Source organism: Pteropus alecto, unplaced genomic scaffold (genome assembly GCF_000325575.1).
Source record: "Pteropus alecto unplaced genomic scaffold, ASM32557v1 scaffold182, whole genome shotgun sequence".
Lineage (NCBI taxonomy): Eukaryota > Metazoa > Chordata > Mammalia > Chiroptera > Pteropodidae > Pteropus > Pteropus alecto.
The window spans coordinates 2,451,223-2,463,664 of NW_006433946.1; the positions used below are offsets into that span (position 1 = coordinate 2,451,223).

The window sequence follows — 12,442 nt, forward strand, 5'->3', positions numbered from 1 at the left end:
GAAAATATAGCCATAATTTACCATATAAAAATTAAAAGTTTTTTATTTCAAAATATATTATAAGTAAAGTCAATAACAAGACAATAAATATAGACAAGTATTTGCAAAATAATTGATATTATAAGGCCTCATATTAATCATTTGCAAACAACTCTTACAAATTGACAAGAAACATCAAAAAGAGGAAGAGGATAAAGTACAATTTAAAAAAATTGCAAATTGGTCTATGGCCATGCTACCCTGAACAAGCCAGATCCGTCTTATCTCGGAAGCTAAGCAGGGTTGGGCCTGGTTAGTACTTGGATGGGAGACCACCTAGGAAGACCAGGTGCTGTAGGCATAAAAAATAAAAAAATAAGGGATTGTAAACTGACAAGGTCCTTGAAATCTGTGAGTTTATCCAAGGGTTACCGCGACTAAAAAAATAATAATAAAAATAAAATAAAATGTTGCAAATTGAAATGGCAACAAACATAAAAAAAACACTATAATTCACTGTTAGGGAATGAGAATTAATGTATCATTGAGATGTCATGTTACCTCCAACCCAGTCAAAAATTAAAGAGAAAGCAATACATACATACATTACAAATGTAAATGTGATGCTTTTCAGTTCCTTTTGAATGGTAATCTTATATATACATACATTGCAGATGTAAATGTGAGGCTTTTCAGTTCCTTTTGAATGGTAATCTGGCAACAACTATTGAAATTAAAAACAAATATATCCTTTGAGCCAGATCTACCATGCTACAGAATCTATACCATAAAAATCAAAGAACCATTAATTAAGTTTATATGTACGTGGATTTTATTCTAATATTGCTTATGGTGGCATTATATTGTGGAAGGTGAAATAAATCACATTATATGTATATTAAAGAGTAAAATGCAGCCACTAAAAAAAAAGTGAACTTTATTTATACAAATAAGCCAGAGCTCTGCTGAATATGTAAATATTTTCACACTTCTGTTTATTAAAATTGACCAGTCATTGTAACCTAAATATCAGCTTTCAAAATGTAATGGTTATTTGTTACTTTGAAGAAATATATCATGAATACTAACGATAAGAAAACAAGTTGGAAAATTTTACCAGAATAGAGAATTTTAGAATTCTCTCTGAACCTTTAATTGTGTTACATTTAATTTTTTTCAAACATTTGAAAACATAAACTAATTATGAAAACTTTAAATGTTAAATATTTTATTACATATTTAGGAGAAACTTCCATATGATACTCAACAATGAATTGCCTGAAGGAATTCCAGAGATGAAAACAAAAGGAGGAGCATGTCCCTGGGAGTGTATGGTACACTCTTGAGCCTTCTGCTCCAGTCAAGTTTGGTTAGAAAGAAAGGAAGATGATCATTCTCATTCCTAGGTTGGGTGAAGTGCCAAGGCTTAACATAAGACTGGAAAATGGCCTGAAGTATGCTTAAACAAATTATGATACAACATCATAGAGGAGTACTATATAGCCACTAAAAAGAATGCGCCACATCTCTATATATGAATGTGGATCAATGTCTGAAATATATTGTGAAGGAAATATATCCTTATTTGTTTAGAATGTAGTAAAAGTTGCTGTAAATCCTGACCCTGACTTACTCCATTCAGATAAAGAGAAAGGCCATATGATTTCACTTAAATGTAAAATCTAAAGAACAAAATTAGCAAACGAAACAGAAACAAACTCATAGATACCGAGAACATTTTGATGGTTGCCAGATGGGAGGGGTATGGGGTGGGTAAAAAAGGGGAAGGGGTTAAGAAGTACAAATTGGTAATCACTAAATAGTCATAGGGATGTAAAGTATAGCATAAGGAATATAGTCAATAATATTATAATAATTATGTATGGTGTTAGATGGGTACCAGATTGATTGGGGTGATCACTTTGTAACTTATATCAATGTCTAATCACTGTGTTATACACCTGAAACTAATATATTATTGTATGTAACTATAATTGAAAAATTAAAAATATATGTATATTAAAAAAAAAGATCCTGACCCTGAATGGGCAGGTTAATGCCAAGGGAAGGTTTTCCTTATTGCACATAGAGACCAAAATAAGAGAAAAGGCTGCTGCAAGAGGGCACATTGGTGAGTCTCACCACCACGCCTCCCATATCGGAGGTGTAAAGAGTTCAGCCATTAGCATTGCCTAGATGAGGGAGTTTGTGCAAGTTACTAATTTGCTCTGCATCTCACTTTCCTCATCCTTCCCTTAGTAAACTGCTTCAAAGGATTGTTGTGGGATCAAATAAAGTATTCCAGATAAAGCATTCAGTCATTCTATGTCAGCTATCATCATTCTCATCGTTGGAAAGTCAGTAATAGTCATGAAATGGCTTCTGTATTATGCCTTTTAAAGCTGTATATTATGCTCAGCTTTCTTCTCCAAGAAGTAGATGCCTTCATGTGGGTAATGTCACCATGGCACGGAGGTGTGTAGGCAACAGTGGCTGAGAGGGCTTTGAGTGGTGGTGAGCAGTTAGCCCAGGGGTCTTTGCATTCATATAGCCATGTAGATTACTTTTCACTCTCAGAAGCCCAAATTGTGAATGATCTTATTGAAAACAGTTTTTCATTACTGGAGCTTTCTTAGAACATAAAATATTTATTTCCTCTTAAATTCAAGTATAAATCCAGGAGCCATTGGACTTTCTGGTATGTTTATTAAAAATTCCTGATCATCCAGGAATAATTCTCATCCTCCTCAGTCTCTGGGAACAATGAATGGTCCCTATTTAAATGTTCTCTGGCTGGTAAGTTCGCTCATATCAATATTTTATATCTTATTTCTTTTTAAATATTTCAAATGTTTCTATGTAAAAAACATTTTCCAAGGCATTGACTATTTAAGTATGTAAATAAAAGATGTCATAAAAAAAATCTAGATCAAAGTAGAGTATAAAGCAAGAATGGATATTAAACTGAATAACTTGTTTATCATAACAAATACAGCATTTTTTCATTACAATACGACTCTTTTTAAATTTCCACATGTGTCTTGGATTTTTCCCTATCATCTACCATTTAATACATTAATCTCATTTTCCCCGAATTTGTGACTTGTGTGGTTCTGGACATTCAGTTTACACTCAGCCCTCTGACTCAGTTAAATTCTTTGAGATACAACTCTCTATTCCACCATTCCCAGGAAATGAGCTTTCTGGTTACAATGTGCTATCTGGCCCATCCACTGTCACTCTTTTTCCACTGGAGGAACAACAAAAAAAGAGTTACCTTTTAAAAAAGAAAAAATTAAAACTCTGTTTTCTATCATCCCATAAGAATTGAGCATTGCAGGTATATGTCTTAGAGTAAAAGTTTTTTCTTTTCTTTTTTCCTTTTTCTTGTCTTTTCTTTCCTTTTCTTTTCCTTTTCCTTCCTTCCTTGCTTGCTTTCTTCATCCTTCTTTATTTTTAGTGGTGTGGATAATTATGGACATGCTAAGAAACATTATAGTCAATCAGGGATTATAAAATGCTTTAGATAAATCTGGTTTGTTGCTTTCAGTTATGGGGTTGTAGCAATTGAACCTGCAATGCCTGGAAGAAAGCTCCACCTAAATGGCTGTCTTGCAAACAGCTGCACACCCCACTGAATATTGAATAGTAGTATTTCCATGGCAAGACTCCACTGCCGGGAAATATCATGATGGACTCCTAAGTCAGACTTCCTTTTCTATCTACCCCTTCTCCAACTCCTACCTCCAATCTGTCTCTGCTCCCTGCTTAATTCCTGTCTCACTCCAATCATTGCCATTGTTGCTCTCTTTACCACTTCTTTTTATATTTCTCTTTTCAATCTACAGATGAGGAAGACAAGACAGAGAAGGGTGCCTTGGACTTCTAAAATAACCCACTCAGTTTTCTACTGGGTGTAAAAGCGACGTGTATTTTTGTGTGAGAAGAAAAGCTTTTTCAAGTCTCAATGCACATAGGTACGTTACATAAGACATTTTTAGAAAAACCCACTTGTCAGTAAAGGATATCTCCAAATAGTATGAAAACAAAGATTCTCTACAGAGTCAATAGATCAGCTCCATCTTACTGAATGGCAGGTGACAGAAAGCCCGATAGAAACTTTCTCAAACAAAACTAATTTATTATTTCAAATAAGAGAAAGGTCAAAGGATAAGTTTTGTTTAAGGTGACACTTAATTCGAGATTCAAGTAATTTTTTTAAAAAGAAACTTTTAATTTTAGAATAGTTTGATTTACCCATAAGTCGTGAAACTATTACAGAAAGGCCTCATATAACCACACCCAGTTCCCCCTATTATTAACATCTTACATCAATATGGTACATTTGTCATGTCTAATAAACCAATATTGATACATTATTTTAAGCTAAAGTTTACACTTTATTCAGATGTCCTTAGTTTTAACCTAATGTCCATTTTTTTTTTTTTTTTTTTTTGGTTCCAGGATACCACATTTCATTTAGTCAGCATGTCTCTGCAGGACCTCTTGGCTGTGATGATGTCTCATATTTTTCTTGCTTTTGATGATGTTAACTGTGTTGAGGAGTGCTAGTAAGATATTTTGTAGAATGTCCTTCAATTAAGATTTATGTTATGTTTTCCTTATGATTAGTCTGGGGTTATGGGTTTTTGAGGTAGCGTTTGTCAGGTTTCTCCACTGTAAAGTTGCTCTTTTTGCCCCCTTTTCATATTGCACTTTTTGGAAGAAAGTCACCATGTGCAGTACAAACTTAAGGAGTGGGGTGTCATGCCACCCTTCCGCAATGTGGTGCATCTACATGTATTATTTGGAATTCTTCTTCACAGAAGGTGTGCACATTCTTCTCTGTTTATTTATTTATATAATCATTTATTCATATCAATATGAACTCATAAATTTTTTTTTATATTTTGGGTTATGTTTCAATACAACTTGCTGAATTTTGTTGCTCAAATTGTTTTAGTTTTATACTTTTTGTGAACTCTTTTTGTTGGCTGTGTCACTTTGATATACCTCTGTTATTGTGAGTTTTTTTGGTGATGGAGGCTTTTTTTTTACTGTCAGGTACTATAAGATTCTCCAGGCTCATCTTGTGCATTTTCAGCTCAGTCCTAGATTTGGCCATTTCTTCAATGGCCATACCTTTTATTTGAAAATGGTTTTAGAAATCAAGATCTAGGTGTTAGGTATGCTCATTGCTATGGGAGTATTCTTGCTTCTAAGCCTTCTCAGCTGACTGAGCAAGGAAATACACACACACACACACACACACACACACACACACACACACACACACAGACTAGAGATTAAAATGATTTTATCCAGACTGAAAATTCCCCTTATTTTCATCCAGGTTCTCCATGATGACTCAATTCTTGGGCAGCGATTTTCTTCATACTTGCAAAGGAGCTATGGCAACTGCAGAAATTAAGTTTCAAGGAACAAAAAGGAGTGTCTTTTCCACAATACCCAACGAATTACCACCAAGTCTCATTGGTCCTTTTTATGTCCCATGCCAATTCAGGAATTGAGCAATGTAGCCAAGCAAAATGGGATATTTTAGGTTATGTGATCCCTAGAGTTAAAGGAATGATAGTGTTTGAACTACATGGGCTAAGAACACAGGAGACATGATTTTCAAGTGGTTGATAATAATAAAAGGGAAACAATAGCCATATGGTTGAAAATGATAATTTCCACCACAGTCAATTACCACCACTTCTATGAATTCTGAAGTTCTAAAACTGGCTACCACTTACTGTGATATTTTGAAAAAAAGTAAGATAGTTACTTAAAAAAAAAATGATGCATCAGTAAATGGCTTGGGCTCTATTGAAAGCAAATGTACACTTACAACTTCTGAAAATTGAATAGTTCTTTACTATATTTTTGCATATGAGTATTCTCTGCTTTGAAACTACAAATGCGAAGAATGAATCCATTGTCAAATTACTTTCTGGTTTAACTTTTAAAAATAATTTTTCTTTTACAAAAATTGGACATTTATGCTGGGAGGAAATAAAATCTGTTGTCGTTTGTCATCGTTGTTCATTTTGACTGTCTCAATTGGTTTTCTTTATTTATCTCTTTCGGGAATGTATTTATTCAAAGGTAAATGAGACAGCTTGCTGTTCATTCATCAAAATGTTAAGATACTTTGTTTTCTTCCACTTTAAGAAAGTTTATGAAACTTTTAAAAGAGAAAAACTATAGGATGGAAGAACTTTAGGATAGCATTAAAACTGAAACCATTACTATGATTTGAAGTTTATGTTTTTTCTCAATAAGGCTTTCACGCCCCTTTTTAATTAAACCAGCAATTAGCAAAACAAAATTTCCACTGTAAAAAGATTATTTTTTAAAAATTTATTCTTTGAAAAAAATACTAGTTTTAAGATATTACAAGTTATCACCAAAGTTTGCATCTCATTTTTTTTATCTGAAGTCAGTTATTGGTTCTGTATATTTAAAATTATTTTATTGCTTAAAAAATATTATCACCCATTGGAGAGACCTAAAGGATTACAAAATAAAACATTAAACATGCTTCTAATATGAATTTTTAAATGTATGGCTGCTTAGGTTCCTGTGACATATGTTCAAATTGTAATTAAGCCACAAATATGTTGGTGACTTCTAAATTTAAAATCTGCAAAATAGACATAATTAAGTTGGGAATTCTGGTTGTTTGGTTGTTTGGAACCCTTAGACAATTGAACTGCAGAATTAAAAAAAAAGTATATGTTTATTTTTTGAAGAATGCAGTAATGATATATTTTTGACTTACGAGACTTTTTATTTTATTTTATTTTTTAAAGCTCTTTTGACAAGAATCTTTGCCACTTCTTCCCTACCATAAAGAGTGACTACTTGCTCTAATTTATTTTCTTATGACTCTATTAAAGTATTATCCTTTTTTGAGTGCCTGATATTTCTAAAAATATTTAAGTTTTGTCTTAAAAATGTCCCTATGTACGTAAGTTTCTTATAAATATAACATCCAATTTGGGATCAGCATATTATTTAATATTTTAGGTCAATTTTATTAATAATTATTTAATGTAAATATTTTACATACTGGACATGGTGATAATAAATGCTTTTAACACATTTCATTTACTCTTTATATTTTAGTAGGATCGACATTAAAAACCTCAGTTTTAGAGAAGAGAAAACTAAGACTCAGAGAACTTAAATTAATTTAGGTCATACAGAAGAGCCAGAATTTAAACCGACATGTAGAACATGATGTACTACAACTAAAAACCAAAAGAGACATTTTAACATACAAAGGAAAAAAATCAAAATAAACATTAATTGTTCAGAGAAAGCCTCCTCCATGGTTCTTCCACGCTCCCACATGCCTTGCTAGTGTGCAAGGTTCTGACCACTCTTTACCCAAGCCATTTCTCAGTCTTGTGTTTACAGAGAATAACATTGAAGGATGAGATAATGCCTTCCTTTGGAATAAAGAGCAGGCTTTCTATAAAAGCAGTTGATTCTCGAATTTCAGAGTTCCTCTCTTGTATTTGCAGCTCTTTATAATTGTTCCTTGCATTTAATGAGCACTCAGCATATGTTTGATGTGAGACATCCAGGACATGCTAAGTTATTAAAAGAATAAATTGCAGGAATGTATTCTCCAAATATTATATCTAATCGTGACCCTCGACTATTCTAAAAAACAAAATAATTAACTTCAATAGAAATAAGATCCATTTCTTAGAGTTGACTATGTGCCTGGTGAGTTCTTAATTCTTTATGTTGTTTTACTCCTTGCAACAATGCTTTAAGGTAGAGAAACATTTTTCATCAAGAAATGTAGAATGAAAAAGAATCTTCAAAGAAAAGTACCCAGTAAATGCTTACTTCTAATATATACACAATATAAATCTGAGGAAGAATCTGTTATAGAGAAAGGACTGCACATGATTGGTCAAATATTTATTATACGTTAGGTTAGGGCCACTTGTACCTCATAATTCTTATGAAAGTGGCTTCACCTTGGCAAGAATCAATGCTTCAAATACTATTCCAAGTTTCAGTGTATGAAATCAAAGTGAAGACAAGAGTCCGGGTAAATGTTTTAGAGGAGCACTAGAATGGCTTTGACTTAGCCGAGCACCCTAGTTCTTTATTGCTAAAGCGTCTGAGGATGGTAGTTCCCCTGGGTTAGTCTCTCAATTCTAATTTCCAAGACTTAACCCCCCTTCCAACCCTCTTTAGGCACTGAGAATCTTCCTCTTTTCCGGGGGTTTTCCTTGGGGACAACTGGGGCTGTACACACATCTAAAAACCAGAGACTGATGATGGGCATGTAAGAACCAAGGAAAGGGAGTTTAGAGAAGAAAATAAAGTGAGGAAGAAATGTTAGGTCAAAACTAAGGAAAACCAGCTGCCTCGATAAGAAAATGTATGTAATCCAAGCCAACTAACTGTTCCTTGCATCTTATCTCGTCCACTTCAGGGTAACTAGGCAACGGCGTTGCCGTGGTAACCTGGGAAGCGGAGGGGGCACCAACGCTTAGGGCTGGGGCAGCCCTTCCAAGCCAGAAACTGGCCTGGTGGGAGGGGTGAGGGAGTGTCACGCTCTCGCGAGAGCTGCATGGGGTCTCCGGCAAGCGTCTTCGAAGTTGCTCCTGGGGACGGGGCGGGGTCCGGAGCAGTGGTGATGGCTTCTCAGCAAGGGGTGCCCACCTCGCCCCTGCGGGTTCTGGAAGAAGCGTTGGGCATGGGTTTGACGGCTGCCGAGGAAACCGCAGACGCGGTGGCCGCCGAGGGCGCCTACTACCTGGAGCGTATCCTTCCCGAGCAGGCGCGGCTTCTAGGCGCCGGCGGTGGTAACGGGCATTGGGGGCGAGAGCGCGGGCTTCCCGCTGGGGGGCGCCCTATAAGGCTTGGGGCCTCCGAGCCGGCTAGACGCCTGTTGGTCCTTAAGGTGGCGTGTTCGCCACCGCGATCCCCTGGTAGCGACCAGTGAATTTTTCGCCTGTTAGTGTTAGGCTGCCGCGTTTCTATTGGAAGAAGAGTTGAAAGACCTTTAGGAGTCTCGTGCTTAGTAACCACTCAGTAAACTTTGGATAGAAGTTTTATGTGAAGGTGGCACAAGAAATTGATCTAACCTTCCTTTCGCTTAGTGTTTTTCCTAAACAAACTCTCAAACTTTCAGAATACCGTTGGAACAAATTTAAATAGAAGAAAGAGATTAGGAAAAGACCTCTGCCTCTGGCTTTTAACGAGCTGAAGCTCAGCATATCCAGCCCGTGTCCAATGCTTAAATGATTTGTTTCGGTAGCATCAACTTCCTGAGTAGTTTCAGTTGTGGCTATTTAGTAATAATTACTTTTTTTTTCCTTTAGTAATTAAATGATATCCTGGTGGGCTGACAAGGCTGAGAGGTGCTGCTGGGAAAAAGCCAGATAATGATGAGCGATTATCAGTGGAAATACCAGAATAATTGAAAAACCATGTATGGATAATTAAGTTCACTATTTCTTTTGAGTTCCCCTCCTTTAGGCATATCGATTAATTGTATTGGAGAGATGGGGAGAGTTTATGAGAGAAAAGATAACCTACTCCTTTCTTTAGACAGGTAGGAGGGAGATGGTTTATCTGTTTTATTCTTTAAGATATCAAACTCCAAAGTTTACCTCGTATATATTATTTTGTTCAATTATAATCACTCCAGCTTTAATTCAAGACCAACACTGATTCATTTTGTGAGCTTTTGCAAACTGATTAACCCGTCCTGGTTCAGGCTCAGTACACATGCCTGCTACAGGGAGCATTGAAGAACTTAGTTGAAAAGATCTAAGAAAATAGGAGTATTTTGAGCAAACATGATTTGTACAGGTATATAAGTTTGAATAGTTGGAAATCAATTTGCATGAAATATGTAGGTGCTTTAGTGTCTGAAATGAAGTTTTATAATTTTTTTATAGTTCTAACGAGCTTTTTTCAGTAATATTTCTTTTTAAAAGAGAAGTCAGTAATTCTTTCAGAGCTTATCTGCATCAAGTATAAAGTTACCCAGTGTCCTTGCTAGTGAATGATAACCAGTCATCTTAACATTTTTGTCTGCATTAAAGTGATTTCTGTAACACAGTTTAATTGTTAACATGAGACAACACGATGAGGTAACTTTTTGCAAACTTTTTTTTTTTTTTTTTTGGTAATAAATGGTGGGACTCCAATAGAGCACAACTTTCAGCAGTGAAAAATCAGGTTTACTTAATTGGCAGGGAAGTCACTGATTCACAACTGCCAACATAGAGCAGTTTGCAATAATCCTGTTTTACAAAGACTTCTCTAAATAATCACATTTGCAAATATAAGCAACTGTAATTAGAGTTCATTTTCCAGTTTGTGATTATCTAGCCCTTTGCTTTTCTTTCATCTCTCTTTTGCTTGACTGATTGCAATTTTGGGTTTCAACCAAAGAGTAGTCAGGGGATAACAAAACTAAACATTTAACCAGTCAATTTTCCTATATTCAATGCAGTGTTCAGGTAAGAGGTTTAGTCATGGGAGAAGCTTGAACTCTTAGTTAAAATGGAGTTTGAGGATTACTTCTGAATGTCAATTATCCCTGTATCCCTGAGCTCTCTTAACATGCATAATTAAGAGTTGACTGTATAATGTTGTTTGACATTGTTTCTTAAGGCAATTATGATAGTTGCTGAAGTGAGACTTTCTTGGGTTTAAAGTCTTTAGCTCGCAGGTAATTTAATTGAGCTATTGCAGTGGATAAATAAAAGTTATAATATGCATAAATGAATCAGAAGTCTGATGTTCTCTACTTTGCTCATTCACTTAATCACTTCTAATCTACTACGTTTGGTATTGAACGTCCCTTATTTATGACTGAACAGATGCTCTTGGAACACTAGACAATGAGCTATCAATATTGAGTAAGGCTTTGAAAGAGGTTGACTCAGACTCGCCAGGAAATCACCCTTTGCTTTTAAACACTCAGACATAAAGAATATGTACAGACGAATGGGCCCAAACCAGAAACAGCCAGGATCCACCATGAGGGGAAGGCTTCATGCGTAAAGGCCCCATGTTCCTGACAACAATTTAGGAAACATGTTTAGGAAAAAGATTTCTTACTCCTGCAACACCCCTGCCTTGTAACCGCTTGGATTTAACAGTGCCATCTGCTTCTCTTCAGAAGCTTTTCACAATATCCTTGCTTTTATGTTTTGAACTTCCACAAGATGAGATACAAACATAGATGACATAGTTCTTACATAGCTATCTCTAGAGCTTTAAGAAATCTAGTCATAGAGTGCATAACTCCTCTGGAGAACTTTTCATAAGAAAGGTATTTGCAGCATTGTAAAATAGAAAGCTAGATTTTTACTGTGCGATCTGTTAAGGGCCAAGTAGGTGTCTCTAGAATTTGTAAAGAAGGTTGTTTGTCTTTTGTGAATGAATCCTTGATGAGAAATCATTATGACTTGGGTGAGGCTTTCAATTGTAATAATACCACGGGCTGCCTATTAATGTGTGGCTGTAGACATTTGGGAGTGCCTAATTCCACCTGGGAGGTGCAGGCTGGAATGATTTGTATTAAGAAAGCTAATACCTAATTGATTTTGTTGCTACTTGACTAGAGAAAGTCCTTGTTCAAGGAAGAGTAATGGAGTACATGGACTCTAGGAAAGTGGAGCACCCAAAGCGTTTTCGTTTTGTTTTGTTTTGTTTTTTGTTTTTATCTACCTCTCTTTGGGCTGATTCTCTGCTTCCCTAACTAGCTTTTGATTATTAGATCATCTTTCTAGGCATTCTAACACTAAGAATTTGGCTTAGATCATGGACATAAGATTGCTGGCCATTGAAAAGGTGTTCTCTGATCCCAACAACAATTTCTGAGGACTGAGTTAAGCCAGACCTTTGAGGCTAATCAATCTGAATGCAGCCCTATAGCCAACTGTTTCTGGAAATGCAAAATTAAGGATTCCAGACCTTGAAATACGGTGATCACGCTAAACTGACACTTAAGATGCCTGCTTGTCTTTTTAAGTGACATCCCTAGCTAATCTTTCATTGCAGTAGTGATGTTCACTGATAACTTTGTTTAATTAAAATTGAACTTTTGTCATCTAAAAATATTTTATTATTCCTTTGAACATTTTTTTATGTTACTTCTCTAGAATGTTTATAGTATTAAGCAAGAAGATATTTGTAAAATCCTTCATAATCATTATGTACTCAAGTCGTATATGTCTTATTATCATTGCAAAACTGATCTTGCTCATGGGTGCTTAGTTGCAGTCTACATATAGTCAAATAAAAAGGATAGAAAATCTGAATGTGGAATCTAGACCAAGAGCCATGTAGCCCCAGAGTGCTGAATTTTACATGCATGAAAGTCATAAGCTATTTGGACAGAAAAAATTATGTGTTTTGTTCTTTGTCCTCTAGTCAGACTCTAGTGTGCATGTGAATTAAAGATATA

At 35.4% G+C, this 12,442-nt stretch overlaps 1 protein-coding gene and 1 pseudogene across 3 annotated transcripts in view; both read left to right on the forward strand.

Moving 5' to 3' along the window:
- The first annotated feature begins 222 nt into the window (after positions 1-222).
- LOC112477118 lies at positions 223-340 on the forward strand (annotated as a pseudogene).
- An 8,260-nt stretch (positions 341-8,600) lies between these two features.
- Positions 8,601-12,442, forward strand: part of SPAG16 (sperm associated antigen 16) — a 704,011-nt gene continuing 700,169 nt past the window's right edge. For all 3 annotated transcript variants that reach the window (XR_003045322.1, XM_006908498.3, XM_015586715.2), the window contains exon 1: positions 8,601-8,777. Coding sequence is in view for 2 of the 3 variants with exons in the window: in XM_006908498.3 (XP_006908560.1) it covers positions 8,651-8,777 (127 nt within the window). In the remaining variant the exon portion in view is untranslated. The remainder of the gene's footprint in view (positions 8,778-12,442) is intronic.